Source organism: Talpa europaea (assembly GCF_964194135.1).
Source record: "Talpa europaea genome assembly, chromosome: 12".
In the NCBI taxonomy this organism is placed as follows: Eukaryota; Metazoa; Chordata; class Mammalia; order Eulipotyphla; family Talpidae; genus Talpa; species Talpa europaea.
In genome coordinates, this window is record NC_140079.1 from 47,187,783 (window position 1) to 47,207,877 (window position 20,095).

Consider the following 20,095-nt stretch of genomic DNA (forward strand, 5'->3'; position numbering starts at 1 on the left):
GGCTGGCGGGTTCCGAGCTGCTCGGTACTGAACAGTTCAGAGAGCTCTGGGCCTTTAAGGCGGGAGCGGGGCCGGGCGTCCGTGCAGAATAACGTCTCGGAGGGTCTGCGGCGATGTGACTTTAAGGCCCTTGGGGGACGTAGCCTGAGGGCGGGCCTTGACGACTGATTGGCATCAGGCGCTCTCCTCCCCTTTAAGGAGCGACAGAAGGGCGTGGCCTCCAAGGCTCCCTTAAGGCGCGGCCCGCATCCGCCGGCATAAAAGCGGCTTAAAGGCGACGCGTGGCGCGATGGCGGTGGTCCCACGCGTGTTCCGGCGGCGCGGGCGGCCGCTCCCCGCGCTGCTGTTGCTGCTGCTGCTGGCGCTGCCACCTCCTGGGGGCCCGCCGGGCGCCGCCGCCTACTTCCCCGAGGAGCGCTGGAGCCCGGAATCGCCGCTGCAGGCGCCGCGAGTGCTCATTGCGCTGCTGGCGCGGAACGCGGCCCACGCGCTGCCTGCCACCCTGGGCGCGCTGGAGCGGATTCGGCACCCACGGGAGCGCACCGCGCTATGGTGAGCGCTGCCGGCCCGCGTCCGGCCTGCTGCCGCATCTCGCGGGCCCACTGTTCCTTTCCCTGCCTGCTGTCCCCGTGGGGCGGGCACACGCATGTGCCCTCCCTGCTGTCCCCATGGGGATGGACCCACATGTGCTTCTGCCTGCTGTCCCCATCGGGTGGTCCAAACCCACGCGAGCCCTCTTCTTGCTCTCCATCCTCCCTCACCACCTCCTTAGGATCGGCAGGGCCCCTGCTCTGCCTGCTGCCCCCTTTAGGGAGGGTTGAGTCACTGCCTAGCCTGCTGCACACCCCCACCCGCCTCCACCCTTCTCTTCTGGTAGGTCTGGAACCGGCTGTTGTAGAGAGTGTCCAGCTCAGGGCCGGTGCCAACCCGGGACACTAACCCTCTCTCCCACCTTCAGAGCACTCCTAACTCCAAGGAAGAGTTCCCATGGGAGAGCAGCTGCATTGCATGTCTACTGACTGAGTCTTTCGCGGCTGCTGCTGCAGGGGCCCCTGACCCCAGCCTGATTCAGACTGATTGCGCGCGGAGGGGGTTTGGAATCAGATGGCGTCCATGGCCCAGGGCGGCGGGCAGAACCATGAAGTCTGACTGATGACTTTTGGCTTCCTGCCTCAGGTTCCTCATCTGGTTGGGGTTGTCTGTGAAGATTAACCAGTTAATGGGTGTAAAGCCCTTGGCCTGGCGCTCAGTGTCCAGAGCTGTTATTGTCATGCTGTCACCACTGCTCTCCTTGTTGACTTAGTGACAGTTCATTTGGCAGTACAGCTCTTGACTCCATGGTTAAATAGACTCTCCCAAATGCCCCTTTCCCTTCACCCCAGACTCCCAGCCTGGACAATTTAAGCTGCGCCATGCATAAGAAATATTGATTGAGTGAATGAGTAACCAAAGCCCATTGTGAGACAGTGTAGCTCAGAGGCTCCGGGAGGATGGAATGGGGCAAATGACTTTTATTGAATTGTGCACATTTAGTACAAAGCTGGTTATGAGATCTTAGATGCTCAACAGTGTTCAGAGCTCCTAATGCTTTTTCCAAAATTAGTTTATTTAATGCCTTCTGCAACCCGGTGAAGTGGGTCCTGTCTTTGCTCCTGAAGACGAGGAAACTGAGGCACTGAGAGGGAAGTATCTGCCCAGGGCTGTGTAGCTAATAGGAAGCCAAGCTGAGGTGCAGAGCCCAGGTTGCTTCTCTGCTGCCCTGTCCTGCCTCAGTTTTCCCACTTGCTGACTGCCTGTCTCTGCCCACAGGGTGGCCACAGACCACAATGCAGACAACACGTCAGCTGTGCTGCGGGAGTGGCTGGTGGCCGTGAAGAGTTTATACCACTCTGTGGAATGGCGGCCAGCAGAGGATCCCAGGTGAGTACCAGGCTCTGCCCCAAACCCCTCAAGTCAGACTTGGCTGAACCCCATTTCACACATCTCTTTGGCTCCCCATTGCCCTGGGATGGGACACCAGCTCTTCTGGCACTGGCTACTCTGACCCAGCCCTCAGCTTCACCAGCAGGCCCTAACTAAACTATTCACCTGACCTTTGCCCCTGTCAGTCCCTCTACCTAGAGTTCCCTCACCCCTTGTCTTTCTAGTAGACACCCATTGCTTTGTTCCCAGATTCCATATCTGGGGGGACAGGTTCCAGGTTTCTTCTGCTCTGTGTGTTCTCCCAGGGGCTCCTCAGGCCCTCAGGAGTGACCCTACTTGGTGTTAAAGGCCCCTTCCCTCTGGGCCTCTGTTCGTGCTGTGCTGGTGCCCAGGACATTCTTCCTGCTTCTGTTTTCTCCTCTTGCTTCTTAGCCTTGAGGTGCAGCTTTTATATCCCCTCCTCCAGGAAGCCTTCTCTGACCACCCCTCTCCGGGCTCTCTCAGTACCCCATGCCTCCTGTGTCACTGCTGCCTCTGCACAGGTCCTACCCGGATGAAGAGGGCCCCAAACACTGGTCTGACTCGCGCTACGAGCATGTCATGAAGCTGCGCCAAGCGGCTCTGAAGGCGGCCCGGGACATGTGGGCTGATTACATCCTGGTAAGCTGGCCAGTGGATCACAGTGGGAGGTCAGGGTGTGTGAAGAGGAACCTTAAAACCCTGTTTCCCAGAAAGGGAAACGGAGACTCTGAGGGGGGGTCTGAGTTACCAGAGGTGACAGCTGGTAAGTAGGGGTGCTGGGATTTGATGGGGGTGCCTGGGTCCTTTATCATGAAGAACAGGTGGATTCCTGTATCTCTAGCCGTCCTGGACATTTGGATTCTCTCACCTTGGCCACAGTCACAGTGACACCAAGTCTTCGCAGCCCATGATGGTGCTCCCAGGTGATTTCTGAGAAACACAGGAATAGGGTTGGGAGTCTTGGGGACACTGAGCTGCTGAGGCCTCATTTTCGCTTCCTCCTCCTGGGCGACCATTGCCTCTGGGAGGAAGGGGACAGTTGAGTCTATTGGACACAATAATGTTTGGACTAGTGCCACAGGTCCCAGGCCTGCTGCAGGTTCCTGTCTCCCCTCCTCATGACTTGGGCGTGCTCCTGCCCTCTCGTGCCGATGGGGAGAGAGTGGGCACCGAGCCTGGCCCTCCATGGAGGTTGGATGCAGTCATGCCAGCCTATCCCTGTGGTGGGTTTCTGTCTGCATGCTGGGCTCTGAACTGGAGCCTGTCCCTGCTTTATTTACCAGTCAATATATACCTACAAGCCACTCACTGTGCTCGGCCCTGTGGGTATGGTAAGAATCAATACAGGCTGACCCACCTTCCTAGTGACCCAGGAAAAGTAGGTGTCACTAGGAACCAGACAGGAAGTCCAGATGCAGCTAGTGCAGCGTGGCAGCTAAAGAAAGGCAGCTGGTGTTATCCCACAATCCTGGGCCATCAGAACAAAACACCCACGCGAAGGGCTTAAGGTACCGAAGTTCACTCCTCATAGTTCTGGAGGCTGTAGTCAGAAATCCATGTGTCCAGGGCCGTGTTCCCTCTGGAGGGCCTAAGATGGGAGATGTCCTGCCACTTCCAGCTTCCGGGAGCTCCACGTGTCCTTGTGTTGTGGCCACATCACCCCAGTCTCTGTCTCTCTGGTCACATGGACTTCTCTCTGTTTCCCCTCTTATTAGAAGGCCCAACCTGCTCTGGCATGAGCCCACCTTAATTTCCATTTTATTTTATTTTATTTTATTTTTTTATAGAGGCATGTTTTTTATTTATTTATTTGTTTTTTTTGTTTGTTTGTTTGTTTTGTTTTTGTTTTATACATGCACTGGGTACAGTCAGAAGCACGGGAGGGTGAGAGAATTCACCAGAGCCAGAGCGGGGAGCAGAGCAGGCAGAAGGACCGAAGTACACTGCTGAGGGGAGCAGCGGGCGGCAGGAGAGGTCTGGGCGCCATGTGGGACCCTCCTCCGGTGGCCGGGGAGCAGCCGGGGATCGAACCGGTGCCGCAGAGGCCGCAGGCAGCTTCGCAACCCAGCGCTCAACCACTGCGCCACTGGGGAGGCCCCTTAATTTCCATTTTAATTACATCTGCAGAGACCCTATTTCTAGATAGGGTCACAGTCGGATTCCAAGGCTTAGGACATCAACATAATTTGGGGAGAACACCATTTAACCAATATGACAGATGGCATAACCAGGATGGGGGTGATGAACATGCAGGAGTGGGGGTAACCCTTAGGAGGGGAGCCAAGTCAAGACTGGAAGGAGCAAAAGCAGCAGCTTTGGTAGGGCTCGGGGACAGTGTCTGAGGCTGAGGGAACAAGGCAGGGGGCAAACTTGGAGTGTCCAAAGACTGGAAAGGATGCCAGATGGCTGGAGAGATGGAGAGGGTGATACTAAGGGGCACCAGGCTTTTACTCTGAGGGTAATGGGGACCAAAGGAGGGTGTCTGTGAGCAGGGGAGGGATGTTCTGATTGATGATTTTCAGAAACCTCTGCTACTGCTGTGGGGAGCAAAGTTGTCACATCAGGAGTAGGGACAGCAGGAAGCCAGGGTAGAGAAAGGCAGGCGGGGTCAGGATGCCTTCTGAGGCGGAGGTAACGGGCCCTGCTTGGGGACTGGACATGAGAGAGCCCAGCAGACCACACACCCTGTGGGGAGGAAGGGGCTGTGCCCTGGGAAGGGGCGGGATGGGGCAGGCTCTCCGAGGAACCCGTGAGTTAGTGCCTTACAAGACCATTTACAGAAGGTCCCCTGGAGGCTTAAAGAAGGAGGTAGCAGCCTGTCTGGTGGGATGGGCCTGCTGGACCTAGCACAGGCCTACCTTGTCTGCTTCCCTTGTTTGAGGTTGGAAGGTTTTCACCACTTTTCCCTCTGCAAATCTGGGTGGAACTCAAGGTGCTAGTTTAAAACTCAAAGAAGCTTTTGATATAGCCATATATTTTTGTAAGTGGGGACTTTGGAAATCCGCATTAGAATGTGAACTCATTTGTCTTAACAGGCTTAAATTAGTATTAAAAAGTCCTCTCTTCTTTTTACAAACATTGTGGGCATTACTTGTAAGAAAACATACAAGAAAAAAATGAGAGGCTTAAGAAAAGAAAAAAACACAAACTTGTAATCTTACCTCCCAGAGAGACTGACCGTCTGGCTGTTTTTTTGTTTTTGTTTTTGTTTTTGTGGTTTTTAATTGAGGGACAATTTCACAAAACAGAAAATTAAGTTTTAAAGGAACAATTCAGGGGTGTTAAGTACATTCATTATGATGTGCACCCACCACCTCTATCTAGTTCCAGAACATTCCATCACCCCAAAAGGAGACCCCCCTCCCCTGAGCAGTCACTGACAACCACTAATCCACTATCTATCTACTCGCTTATTCTGGATTTTTCACACCCCGTGTGGCCTTTTGTGTCTGGCCTCTCACTCAGCGTCAAGTTTTCAGTTCATTCACTTTGGAGCGTGTGTCAGGGCTTCCCTCCTTTTCCCAGCTGAGTGATACTCCACCATATCAATGGGCTACATTGAATTCATGCTTCATCAGCAATGGGCACGCGGGTTGTCCTCACCGTCAGGCTGTTGTGGGTTATGTGTTTGCAAACATGGGTGTGCAGATGTTTGTCTGAGTGCCCGTGTCCAGTTCTCTTGTTGTACACTTAGGAGTAGCTTGTTCTGGCTGTTTTACTACATATGCAGTCAAAGGTCATAGATCCAAATGTGTGCAGAGGCTGGCCTGGGAACACTACCCCACCACATGGTTTATCCCCAGGGATTGCCACCCCCCCTGTCCAGCTGAGGGTTACCCTCAGGAATGCCATTCCATGTTGCTAGGGAAGCCTGGAGTTCCACTTTTTGCCATTGTTGTAAGGCAAGTGATCTAAACATTCCAAAGATCTAAACATTCCACGCAGTGGGTAACAAGAACTTGTTTGAGGACCAGATACATTAAGAAAAAGCACCCACCTCTTAATAGCTGTGCCACATACCAAGACCTGTGTGTTTTCACATCCTGGTAGGCAGCAGTGTCCTTGTGAAACCACACACAGCTGGGGAGGCCGATGCCACGGTTGGTGGGTTCTCAGCTGTGCACTTACAACCTCGATGGCCAGATACAGCACAGGCTCAGGGTTCAACAACAACATGGCTTATTTACAAAGGGGAAAGAGAGTGAGAGAAGTTGGGAGAAAGGAAAGTGTTAGAGGCAGAGCCAGAGGCCGTAGCACTGGTCCGGCTGTGGTTTGAAACAGATTGATGCAAAGATCTCAAAGGTCTTTGCGAAGGTCTCGCTAGAGGTGGCATCACAGTAGTCAGCGACCACAATCCAAAGGCCAAGACAGCAGCACTGGACACCAGACCAGTTAGCGCCAAGGGCAACAGCACAGGGGTCAGTGTGCTAGCTCTTGGAGATGCTGGCCATAAAGCCAACAGCAAACAGCTCCTGTAGGGACACCTAGACAGGGCCAGTGGTGTCATTCAGCAGGTGATGTTGGAGGCAGGTCAGGCCTGGTATGGAACGGTGCCAGAGCACAGGGACCCGGTTACACCGCTACAGAGTTTTCCTGGGAGAGTCTGGACTAACCTGACTGGAGCCTGACTCTGTGCTCTTCAGAGTGCCTGCCTTTCAATCCTGGTTGGCACCAGTGGGAGCTCCCATCAGACTGGTCCATTTACAGTGCCAGCTATGTAACTGGTGCTGGCTGACCTGACCAGTACGGAGGCTTCAGACCCGAACACCAGGAACCCCTTTGGCACTAGTGCAAGCTGGAACCTGGTTGTTGCCCATAGGCGCTCCAATCAGATAGGTCCATTTTCAGTCCTGTGCTGACTTCATGGGCCCCTCTGACACTTGCCTCCTGGCTTTCTGTGGCACGATTCTCTGCTGACATTTTGTTCTGCATTGGAAAGGGCCAGAACTTCTCTACCTGATTCGCTGCTGCTGGACTTCAGGTTGTGCCCGTCCCATCCTGTTGCCTACTATCTTTTTTGATGGCAATTCTCATAATATAAAATGCACCATTAAAAAAACCTTTGCATATTGTAAGGCTTAAAGTTTTATTAAGAGAATAGATCTCATGGTAAATGTTCTTTCCACACTTAAAAAAAATTGACAAGAAAGATCCACAATGCAGCGAGCATCCCAGTGGGTCTGTCTGGAAGGTGTTGGTGACATATGGATTTGGGAGGACCAGCAGCACCCCTCCCTCTCCCCATGGTGACTCTGGTTATGGGTTGATACCAAGTTTCCTCCTAGATTTTTTTCTTTGCAGTAACAAATGAGTTTTTTTTAACCCCAACATCCAAGGAAAAAAATCAGCTTATGTAAAGATCCTGTTGGTTTTTTTTTAATTTATTTTATTGGCATCTAACTCACATAGAAATAAGCGTGTCCATCCCAGATTCTCCCCATGCAGGTGACCTCTGCCATGACTGTCCTCACTGACCTGCACTGCCCATTTCTAAAGTCCCCATAGATGGAGCCATGTGTGTGCTGCTGTGGTGTCTGTTCGTGTTCTGGGTGGTCCCTTCTCTTGCTACTGGGTATATTTGGTTGTGTGAACTTGGCTTATTATTGAAGACTGAGCTAGGTGGCTTTCAGGGCCCATGTGCTAGTCCTGGTGCCTAGACCCCGAGGTGTCAGGCCTTTGTCCTAGTAGATCTGAGCTGTGGCTCAACCTGGATCACTCTGGTGGCCCATGCTGATGCCATGTCATATGTTTTGCAGTTCATGGATGCGGACAACCTGATTCTCAATCCTGACACGCTGACCCTGCTCATGGCTGAGAACAAAACCGTGGTGGCCCCCATGTTGGATTCCCGGGCTGCATACTCCAACTTCTGGTGTGGGATGACCTCCCAGGTCAGGAAGCTGCCCAGCTCAGGCAGGAGCCTTCGGGGTGGTGGGGCCTGGGTGGAGTACTTGGAAGCTATGCACAGAGTTAAAGGGATTCATGATTGTATTCTCCCCTCAACCCCCCTTCCTATTACTGAGGGAAAGTAGAAATACAGAGAGAGGGTATGGCTTGCCTAAGCTCACACAGTTAAGAAGTGGTGGTGGCAGGATAGGACACAGCTTGATCCAGGTGTCTAGACAGTGTCCTTCTCTTCCCTTGGTCCTTGGTTGGCTTCATTTTCAGATCATTCCTGGGGCTTGATCCCAGCAACATCCACTCAAAATCCCTTCTGAATGACTGTTACTCACTTTTCTCCCCGCTGCACCAAGTACTGAAGACAGGAAAATTCCAGCTCCAATTGGTCAGGCCACAAGTCCATACCAGGGTTGAGGCAGAGATTACATGCAAAGCTGGGGGAATGAAGGGAGATGTAGTGTCAGAGGGAAGGGGCTGGGTGATCTATGCCAGACACCATCCCATCCTATTCCTACTCTCTTTGTTCTGCCCTGGCATTGGTAGTTGACTTCACTCCTGGGGCCTTTTTTTTCTCCCAAGGTCTTTAAATAAAACCTATTTATTTATTTATTTATGCATCTAGGAGATGCATAAATATTTGTTCTTTCCACAATTAAAAAATTGACAAAAAAGATCCACAGGACACCCAGTTAAATTTGAATTATTTCTAATTACCTATGCCTATGTATGCTAAGATGAAAGAAAAATATTGGACATGCTTACACTAAAAAATTATTTGTGTTTATCTCAGATAAATTACAGGTATCTAAATATATACCTGTAATTATATATATACCTCCTTCTTTATAGTTAGCTGATAAGGTTTTGTAGAATTTGCTTTTAATTGGTTTCTTACAGTTACGTCTGTCCCAGTTACAGCTTCTGTCATGTCCCAGTCAAATTATTTCATCCTTTTCTGCACTGAACATTTTCTAATGAGAATACATGTTTAGCATGATTGTAAGAGCCACTGTCCTGAACATGTACAAGGATAAAATCAACTCCGAGTATCACTCATCACATTTGATTGGATGAAGCACACAATTCTGCTTTCATGGCGCGAACTGCTTTTCTATTCTTCAGGATAAAATTTGCCATTTGAAAGTGAATAATTCGGTGTTTGTTATTGTAATCGAAATTTAGTTGTCATACACTAGCAATTCCAATTTGTACAGGGTATGGGGAAGAGAGAGGTCAACTTTAGGTTGTTCCAGAAGCTTTTAAAATTCTAGAATATTTTCCCCATACTTCTTGAAGTCGTGCTTCTAATGTTCAATCAAAGAACAAATCAAAGGTTTGTACATTATAGACCCTTTTTAAGCTTTTTGATTTCCTCCTTCACGTGCTTTCTTTCTGATCTGAAGTGTGTAGCTAGGTCTGCAGTGGGAAGCTCTTTCCTTTTGTTTGCTACAACCCCTCATGACTCAGGCTGGGGCTTGGAGAGCAGCAGCCTCCAGAGCTCAGGGCTGCCCACACAGTCAGAGCTGGTGCTGGGTCTTGCTGTCCTACAGTGGCGCCAGACCACAGCGTCACACTAGGGAACCCCACGGAGAACTCTGCCTCCTTCTGCAGGGTTACTACAAGCGCACGCCTGCCTATATCCCCATCCGCAAAAGGGACCGCCGGGGCTGCTTTGCGGTTCCCATGGTGCACTCAACCTTTCTAATTGACCTGAGGAAGACAGCATCCCGGAACTTGGCGTTCTACCCTCCGCACCCTGACTACACGTGGTCCTTTGATGACATCATCGTTTTTGCATTTTCCTGTAAGCAGGCAGGTGAGTGCATGGCAGGGGCGGGAGTTGCCATCATGGGGATGAATTGGAAGGTTGTTGAATGAATGAATGAATTGGAAGGTTTCATCTGCTGAGCAAGTGCAAGTAGCCCACAGAAGCCAAGGGTCACAGAATCAGAACTGCATGGTGTAGGGATGGCTTCAGGTATGGGTGGATCCAGGTGCTCAGATGATGTCTGCTTTGGCATTGGTAGCCTGCTTCACTCCTGGGGCCTTTTTTTTTTCTCCCAAGGTCTTTAAATAAAACCTATTTATTTATTTATAAAGATTTATTTATTTATGCATACAAGAGCTGGGGTACAGGCCAGAGGTGTGGGGGGTGAGAGGATCCCCCAGACAGTGGGGAACAGAACAGGCAGACTGAAATACACTGCTGAGGGGAGCAGTGGGAGAGACAGGAGAGGTCTGTGTGCCATGTGGGTTGCTCCTTGGCTGGCTAGGTATTGAACGCGGTGCTGCAGAGGCTGCAGACAGCCTCACAGTGCTATGCTTAACCCCTTGCGCCACCAGGGAGGCCCAATAAAACCTCTTTATTGAAGGTTATATACCTCTCAGTATTTTCATATATCCTCCTACTTTTCTGGAGTTGAGCATATATTAATTGTGTAATTAGGGGGATAGCATTTTAGAGAGAAAGTGAACATAGCCAAATGTGGACCTGTGAGGGTTGGAAAACAATTGCCTATGGGCCAAACTCAGCCCGCCATCTTTTCTTGCAGTGCCACAAGCTAAGAAAGACTTACATTTTAAAATAGTTGGAAAAGATAAAAAGATTACATAATACCTGGAAATTATATGACATTCAAATTTCAGTACCTGTAAATGAAGTTTCATTGGCTCGAAGCCACTCCCTTTCACTTAAATGTTGAATACTTTTGCCACAGCAGAACTGAGTCTATGAGAAGAACCATCTGGCCCACAGCCTAAAATATTTGCCATCTGGTACTTTACAGAAGTTACCCAATTAAAATGAAAAGGGCATCAAGGAGTTTTTCATTTAAGAAAAAATAGGCACTCATGATACAAATTTAAACTGTTCAAAAATGGTTAGTACAGAAGGATGTGTTGTTACTAATGTTTTGTCCAATTGCATCTCCTTTTTGTGCACAAAAGTACATTTTTACTATTCACTCCCTGTTTTGTGGTTTGCTTTGTCACAGACTCCTGCAGGGGCCAACATTTGTTAATAGTTCCAGAGTTTTCCATCATCTTGCCTGGTGGCCTCTGGGTTATTTCTGATTTCTCATCTCTGTACAGGCCCTGGGAGCACCCAGTATGTATTTAACCTACAGCCTGCCGGCACAAGGTGAACCCCTGTTCTGGCTCCAGCTCCTCATGTAGTGCTGAGGGATCTTGCTGTGCCTGCAACTGTTGGCTTTTGTAGGCTGTGGTCCCAGTGAGACTGTGAGCTTGACACTGCTGGTAGGAAGTGGCTACTGCTATCCATTGATCTCTTTTTAATCTCCACTGTTGTTTGCCCTGCCCAGAGATCCAGATGTATGTCTGCAACAAGGAGGTATACGGCTTCCTGCCTGTGCCACTGCGTGCCCACAGCACCCTCCAGGATGAGGCTGAGAGCTTCATGCATGTGCAGCTGGAGGTCATGGGTGAGTCCACCTGTGCCAACCCAGGAGGGCCCAGTTGCCTTCCTTTCTCTGTCATCGGGTCTCCATCCCAGGAACAGAGTGTCTGCTGTGTGCCGGTCTCTCTGTTGGGCTCTGAGGACCTGATGTGAGCAAGGTGGATGGTTGTCCCTGTGCTCACAGAGCACTGACTTACAGGCATCTGTGCATAGTGTGCTGGAGCAATTAGGGTCAGCTTTCTGGGGGAGGTGGCATTAAGGTGCTAAGTCAGTAGGAGTTAACCAGAAAGAGGATTGTAGTAGGAGGGGACTTGCTCAGAGGCTAGAGAATCTGGAGGGAACATGAGCTCAGGACCAGGCAAGGTTTGCCGGACAGAAGTGGGGCTGGTAAACTGTGCATGGCTAACAGGCAGGGCCTCAGACTGGACTGAGGAGCCTGCCTTTTCCTGGGGGGCCATCGGGAGCATGGGAGGATGTGGGAGCGCTGAGGGCAGCAGGTTTTCACTGCTGAATCATCACATACATGTCTGGGACGTGGCCATTTCAGACCTTTTCCTCATTTGTGCCCCTACCAAACCCCAGACCTACTATTTATTTAATATTTATATTAAGCAGATACTTTTTTTTTCCCACTTGAATTCGTTTATCTAAAACAGGAATTGACACATTTTTGCCATCACTGCAAACTCTTATTTTTCTAATACCCATTCAAATAATTCTGTTATTCAACTAACAGTCATCCTTCTGGTGGGTCTGGAGACAGGGTGATTTCTCAGTGGTAGCCTTGCCTCCACATTGCTGTTTGAGGAGGGGCCTCCTCTGGTCAGTGTGTTCAGAGTGAATAGGCCATTCCTGCTGACCACACACATCTCCTTGAAGCCCTCCCACTGTGCAGACAGGGAGGGGTTGCAGGGACTGGGCCCTTGGCCTGTTTCCCACCCTAATCTGTTTCTAGAAGGTTCCCTGTGTGGGGGCTCCCCTTGGTGGCTAAAGATGGAATTGCATCCTGTCCTCTTGTGACTGTACCTTAGAGGTTGGTGTGATTTTACTGTGATGTTCACACCAAGACAAAGTCACCTAACAACACATTTCTCAGCACAAGTCCCTGTTGCTGAGTGACACATGAATATGTGTGCACATCCTGCTTCATGGTCCAGTGAAAACTGCATTTTCTGTCCACCCGTGTGTGGGGACCTAGACCTAGACTGTCCATGTGATTTTTCATGTGTTTAGAAATCTTCTTAATGATAAAATCTCACTCTGTGGAAAAGTACAAGGTGGCATCCCTGTGTGCTGGAAATCCTACAACTTGCTTCCTTGCCCATGTGCTCATGGGTGATGGGGTGTCTTTCCCAGTTGGTCCTGTAAACTGTCTTGGTATAAGTCACCTTTATTGAGCTGTAGCATACGTGGTGACAACCTGTGCACCGTGATGATTGTTTTATATCCCGGTCTGCAGATCACCTGCCCTGGGCACCCCCCACCCCGTCCCTATTCCATCAGCTGCTAGCCTTTGCCCTTTCCATAGAAGTGGACTTGCATTCAGGGGCAGCATTTTCATGCAGCTCCCAGTCTCTGAACCCCCAGCCACCAGAGCCTTTCCCTGGCCTTGCTGCATGGCCAGAGATGTCTGCCTCCAGGAACTGGGGCAAAGCCACACTTCTCTTTGGGCAGGACACCTAGGATTTAAACCTGGGTTCTGGTACCCAAAAGCCTGCCCTGGTACCTCATGCTACTCTGAAGAGGGCAGTGGGGGTGATCAGAGCTGTCCACCCGTGTGTGGGGACCTAGACCTAGACTGTCCATGTGATTTTTCATGTGTTTAGAAATCTTCTTAATGATAAAATCTCACTCTGTGGAAAAGTACAAGGTGGCATCCCTGTGTGCTGGAAATCCTACAACTTGCTTCCTTGCCCATGTGCTCATGGGTGATGGGGTGTCTTTCCCAGTTGGTCCTGTAAACTGTCTTGGTATAAGTCACCTTTATTGAGCTGTAGCATACGTGGTGACAACCTGTGCACCGTGATGATTGTTTTATATCCCGGTCTGCAGATCACCTGCCCTGGGCACCCCCCACCCCGTCCCTATTCCATCAGCTGCTAGCCTTTGCCCTTTCCATAGAAGTGGACTTGCATTCAGGGGCAGCATTTTCATGCAGCTCCCAGTCTCTGAACCCCCAGCCACCAGAGCCTTTCCCTGGCCTTGCTGCATGGCCAAAGATGTCTGCCTCCAGGAACTGGGGCAAAGCCACACTTCTCTTTGGGCAGGACACCTAGGATTTAAACCTGGGTTCTGGTACCCAAAAGCCTGCCCTGGTACCTCATGCTACTCTGAAGAGGGCAGTGGGGGTGATCAGAGCTGGGCAGGACCCTGTACAGGGAGGGGAGAAGCCCGGCACATGGTGCACTGGGGGAACCCCGGCTGGGAAGTGGGAGGTACTGAGATGGTTCTGGGCCTCTAGTTCCCTCCTAGACAGAGGGGCCTGTGTCTATTCCTTAAGCTCATGCAGGGCCTTAATTCTTGACAAGGTGAACGGCACATTCCCTGCCATGTGGAGCTTTTCTGGGCTGGCCTGGTGGGTGGGCAGGAGCCGCACTGGGCTCATGTCCAACATGGATTCCATCTTCCTGCGAGAAATTGTTAAGGATGTGTCGGAGGCCCAGGGCTATAGTCTGAGTGTCACCCACAACAGCCAAAGGCAACAGTCACCACCACTCTGAGTCCTGTCACACGCTGGCTTGTAGACACGTCCCACCAGTCACTCGGCCGCCTCCTGCCCATGTCTTCTCACATCTACCCTTGTGGGTATCTCTAAGTCCAAATCTCCCACTTTTATAAGGATCCCAGTCATTAATTAGGACCTACGCTAATGAACTCATTTTAGCTTGACTACCTCTGTACACACCATATTTCTAAATAAGGTCACATCCCCTACCAAGGGTTAGGACTTCAACAGGTCTTTTTTGGGAGATTGGTCACAAGTCAGCCCATGACAGCATTTGTGACTTCAGAGCATCTGTTCTAGGAGGTTTATTAAGCCCATCGTGTAGAGAAGGAAAGCCACAGCCCAGATCAATCAAAGTCACTTGGCGCTCTACCTTGTTTATTCTCGTTTATTCTGTGGGTGATCACTGACTCTTGCTGTGCTCTGAGCCCTGTGCGGAGCACTGGGAATCCAGTGGGAGTGAACAGACCTGGTGTCTGTACTGCAGATAGGCAGAAGAGACCGGGGAGTTGGGGTGATAGGGAACCACAGGGGTGTGGGGAATGGGCACTGGGGAGAGCAGGAAGTCCCCAGGATACCAGCAACCTCTCCTCTCTGCCCTGCAGTGAAACACCCTCCTGTGGAACCCTCCCGGTTCATCTCTGTGCCCACTGCCACGCCGGACAAGATGGGCTTTGACGAGGTGGGCAGACCTTCCCTGGGGGGCGGGTGGAGGCTGGAGGGTCTGATGGAGAGACCAATGGAGGGTCCCATGGAGGCTTTGGGCCCCAGGTCTTCATGATCAACCTGAAGCGGCGGCTGGACCGGCGGGAGCGCATGCTACGGGCTCTGCAGGCACAGGGGATCGAGTGCCGGCTGGTGGAGGCGGTGGATGGCAAGTGAGTGTGAAAATGGGGATGATGGTCACACTGGGTATAGGCCACACTAGTGGAGACTGCGTGTGCCAAGTGAGTCATTTGGGAGCAGGGAGATAGGAGCAGACCTGCACAGGTTACAGGGTGGAGGCTGTAGACGGGAAGTGAGTCTGACCCTGGGCAGGGGTCTGGCAGGTCTGCGTGTTCGCCATATCCTGGCTGGTTGGCCGGGCCACCGCCTAGGGCCATGTGGGATGCTGACAACAGGAGATGGGGGTGGGGGGCACTAATGGTAGACTTCCCAGCAGAACGGCTCTTCAAGGGACCCCCTCCTTTACCTTTTCTAGGGCCATGAACACTAGCCAGGTGGAGGCACTGGGCATTCAGATGCTGCCAGGTTACCGGGATCCCTACCACGGTCGGCCCCTCACCAAGGGTGAGCTGGGCTGCTTCCTCAGCCACTACAACATCTGGAAGGAGGTGGGTTCTTGGGGGGTGATTTAGGGAGGCAAACAGTCTCCTTTAGGGAATGACAACCCTAAACTGTTCACTGAATATTGGGTGGGGCAGCTATAGTCCCTCATTGTACAGATGGTGAAAACTGGAATTGGAGGCAGAGGAGGGGAGCCCAGCTTCTGGAACAGGTGGGGTCTGGGGCTCTGGAACCTTAGGCAAGTTCTCTCCTTGCTCAACCGCTGTCAAATGTCTTTGGAGCCTGGAGTGTGTGCTCCAATTTTGCTGATGAAAGTAACAGCCATGGTGACATTGACCAATGTGGACCCCATGCTGGAGGTGCCCCATTAGCCCAGGGGCTTGTCAACCACTCTTGGGTGAAAAGGCTATCATGGGCGAGGATTCCAGGCCGGATTTAACCTGGGGTCATCAGGTGTGAGGCAGAGAGGACGTCTGGATGTAGGGAGTGAAGGTACCTGGGCAGTGGCATCAAGTTGGAGGCAATGGATGCTCACTAGTTTGCCCTCCTTTTCTAAGAGTCAGCATGGATGGCCTGGGCCAGAGGCTCTGGTATCCAGGCAGCCCTGGACGCAGAGAAAACCCAACTTCAAGTCCAGCCCAGCTTCTTTGAAGGGTGAACTCTTGAGCAAGGAAAGCTCTTCCTAGTCTGAGCTTCAGTTTTCCCAAATGACAGTTGTGACCTCAGTGGACTGAGGTCATGAAGATTCTAAAGTTTATTTGTTTAGGGAAAATTTGCCAAGTACCTACTGTGCACCCGTCTGTGCTATTGCTAGTGACTTGACAGCTGCCAAGACCGTGCTGGCCCCCCACAATGAACTCAGCCCCAGGAGATGGGAACCTGACAATAAATCACAAAGAAATAAATAAGAGGCCTCCCCTGGTGGCGCAGGCGGTTGAGCTTAGCGCTGTGAAGCTGTCCCCAGCCTGCAGTGCTGGTTTGATCCCGGCCTGCCAGCGAGGGTCCCACATGGCGCGGCAGACCTCTCCTGTTGCACCCGCTGCTCCCCTTAGCAGTGTATTTCATCAATCTGCCTGTTCTGTTCCCTGCTCTGTCTCTGGTGAATCCTCTCACCCTCCCGTGCATCTGGCCTGTACCCCGGTTCTTGTATAAACTAAATAAATAAACCTTTAAAAAATAAAAAAAGAAATAAGTGAGATGCATCTATAGGAGGGGACCAGGACTATTAATTATCCTCAACTGGTGACTTTGAAGCATAGTTGGGAAGGGTGGGTGACTTTTAAGCTGAGCTGAAGGGTGAGAGGGAGGCTGCCAGCCACATGAGGCCCCAGGGTGGAAGGAGCAGTCAGGCAGATACCAGGTATCTGTTGCCAAGTGTACAAGGAGGAGGTGGTGGTGACCAGTAGGTGCTTCTGGATCTGGTGAGGGAAGGGAAGCACTTGCTACTCCTGGTGTCTCAGAGCCTTTAAGTAGAACTGTCTTCAAAGTCAGGCTGCACCTTGGTCTCCTGGTGACCCAGCTGGGGTTTCCTTTCTCAGGTTGTGGACCGGGAGCTGCAGAAATCACTAGTTTTTGAGGATGACCTGCGCTTTGAGATCTTCTTCAAGAGGCGCCTGATGAACCTCATGCGGGATGTGGAGAGGGAGTCTCTGGACTGGGACCTCATGTGAGTGTGGGTTTGTGGATGGGGCTCGAGGCTTTAGCTCATAGGGCATTTACAGGTTAATTGGTTGGGTCAACTCTTGGGAGGATGCAGGAGGACTTGTTGCCTGTGTGAGGGCCCTATGGTCCCTGGACCTAAAAACAGACAGGACTTGGGGGCATGGGCTAGGGCCCTATCCATGTCAGCCAGCTTCTGATGGGATTGGGCCTTGGAGGGTGACCTGGAAGTCTAGAGACTTGGCTAACTTGACTGGGTCCTGTACAGGTGAGATGTGGCTAAGATTTGACTTGGAAGCCTGTGGCTGTGTCTGAGGAGCTTGGGATATGGTCAGGGCTTGTGAATATGACCACAGGCAGGGACACAGCTGAGTGTTGTGTGATAGCTCAGGAGGGTGGGTCTTCGACCATCACTAGGTGGAAGTGAGGCCAGCATATTTCTGGTATAGCCCTTTGGAATCTCATATAGGTTGGTTGTTTCTTCTTCCCTCCACCTCTCTCCCCATCCCTCCATCTTTACATCCTTTCTCCTTCTCCCCTTCCTATGCAGTATCTTGATCTGGCTTTTGGGCCCTATACTCTGGATATTAATATGAACAATACCTGCTCTCCTTCATTCCTGCTGCTCACCGTATCCATATATCTGGCCCAACAGACCCATGGCCTTCTGAATCAGAATAGTTTCCTTCTCCGCCCTGCTTTCTTTCCTCCTCTCTTCAGAGAATGTCCAAGAAATCCCAGTCTCCCCTGTTGCAGTTTCCCCCATGACACCCTAGTGCCCTTGGACAATAATCCACTATCCTCCCTGCAAACCTCAGACCCTGCCTGGTCCAGCCATTTTGGCTTTCTCGTTGCTTCCCAAACATGCCAAGCCTGATCCCATCCTGGGGGCCTGATTAGGCTCACAGAATCCCTGACTTGCTGGGTTAGTGTTCTCTGGCTGATGGGACCCAATCTTGTACCCCAGCTATGTAGGCCGGAAGCGGATGCAGGTGGAACACCCCGAGAAGGCTGTACCCCGCGTGAGGAATCTGGTGGAGGCTGATTACTCATACTGGACACTGGCGTACGTGATCTCTCTGCAAGGTGCCCGCAAGCTGCTGTCTGCCCGGCCACTCTCCAAGATGCTGCCTGTGGACGAGTTCCTGCCAGTCATGTTTGACAAGCACCCAGTGTGAGAGGGGGTTGCAGAGGGGAGGCAGGCTGGGGTCTCACTCTGTAACTTCCCAAGGTAGGGGGTGGCAGGGGACATGAGAATTGCAAATCCAGGGAGGTATTTTTTTCCTAATCCACATCTCCCTCTATTTGTCCCTTCTCTTAACCAGCTGCTGCCTTCTCCCCTCTCCCCACAGGTCCGAGTACAAGACCCACTTCTCTCCCCGTAACCTGCTTGCCTTCTCTGTGGAGCCCCTGCTTGTTTACCCTACACACTACACAGGTGATGACGGGTATGTAAGCGACACAGAGACCTCAGTTGTGTGGAACAATGAACATGTAAAGACCGACTGGGACCGTGCCAAATCCCAGAAGATGCGCGAGCAGCAGGCACTGAGCCGGGAGGCCAAGAACTCGGATGTACTGCAGTCCCCACTGGACAGTGCTGCCCGTGATGAGCTCTGAGTGGCAGTGGCCAAAACACCAAAGCAACCATCATTAGCCCAGTCTCCACATGCTTGCCAGGGACAGTAGAGCCCCCTTGCATACCTCTGGGAGGCTGCATGGGGCTTGCCACACAGGGCAGTGTCCAACCTTCTCTTATTCAGCAGTGATATGCACACAGGCATTAATGGAGTACCTGTTGTATGCCAGGGCTTGGCACTGGGAGATTGCATGGGACCTAACTATCATCTTCACATGTGCCCAACACTAAGCATTTGCTCTGTACCACGTTCCTGTGTTATGGATGTAAATGAGGCCTAAGTATTTTCTCAATTAGTGATTGGTTCAGTCATCAAGCATTTATTGATTCTCCCACCAAGAATCAGTCATTAGTTAATACATATTGTTTTAATTCATTCAAGTATTTATTGAGTACCTACTGTATGTTGGGCAGCAGTCTAGGCTCCAGGAATATTGGAGGAATTTATCCAGGATAAACAAAACAAAATATCCAGGAATTTATCCAGGATAAACAAAACATTTTCACTTACTCTAACACATTTTGTGCACCTATTATGTGCCTGGTACTTGTGACACAAAGATAAGTTCTTCATTTAGCACATTTATTAAGTGCCTACTGTGTGCTGGGAGTTGAGCTAGATGCTGGGGATAGAGATAAACAGGTGCTTTTCATTTTTAAATCAATTTCTTCCTCACATCTGAAGAACACCTACTATGTGCCTGATAATAGTGATACAAAACAGTATGACAATTATTCAGTCAGCAATCTTGATCACTGACATGTGAGCTGGGATACAGAGATGAATAACATGAGTCCTTTCATCATGCAGCAGGCATTGAACACTTACTGTGTACCAGACCTCGTGGACTTTTAATAGGGCTAGAGAATGGTTGAATTTGTTCTTCTCACCTCCCTATTACCCAAGCTATGTGCAGACAATGCCCTCCCCCCTCTCCAGCCCCACTGCCCAGGAGGGAGGGTGGCTCTTCCCTTACCAGGGGCAGCCATGAGTCCCAGTGACCACTTGGCTACATACAGGTCCCCCTTGACCCAGCCCCCCTGGAGGGGGCAAGGGATGAAGCTGGGGGCTGGGTCTCCTGTGCCTACTCCTGGTCCTGTTTGCTTGACCTCCCTGCCCTGCATCTCAGGTGTGGTCTCTGCCTGCTTGATGGGGTTCCTCTATCCAAGCCTTTGGTGGGATCATGTATTTGGGGGCCTTGTGCAGCTCTGCCTCAGCACAGGCTGGCTTCGCTGGGAGTAAATGTCAGAGCCAGCCAGCAGTGCTTCACTCTTAGGAGTAATTGCTTTCCAGGTCAGGTGCTGGATAACTTGCTTTTTTTTTTTTTTTTTTTAATTAAATGCTTCTGGTTGGTTTTCATGTAAGTCAGTGTTCTCTTCTTGGTCCAATTTTACTCATTGCCAACATGTTACCTACACTCCTCACCTCTGCTGTCTCATAACAGGATACGGAGGGAGGTTTGAAATCCCCAGAAAACAATCCTCAAGGTGAGGGTTTGAGGGAATGAGAATTATTCAGGAAGTG

The 20,095-nt window shown here is 51.0% G+C and overlaps 1 protein-coding gene across 1 annotated transcript; it reads left to right on the plus strand.

The window, feature by feature from the left end:
* Positions 1-241: 241 nt before the first annotated feature.
* Positions 242-18,551, plus strand: COLGALT1 (collagen beta(1-O)galactosyltransferase 1; the record flags this gene model as incomplete). The annotated part of the gene is made up of 12 exons (XM_084250838.1): positions 242-552; positions 1,810-1,920; positions 2,466-2,583; positions 7,701-7,835; positions 9,457-9,661; positions 11,166-11,285; positions 14,591-14,667; positions 14,757-14,863; positions 15,187-15,319; positions 16,811-16,938; positions 17,899-18,105; positions 18,284-18,551. Exons 1-12 carry the CDS (start codon positions 290-292, stop codon positions 18,549-18,551), a joined length of 1,872 nt encoding a protein of 623 aa, XP_084106964.1. The 5' UTR covers positions 242-289.
* Positions 18,552-20,095: the final 1,544 nt, after the last annotated feature.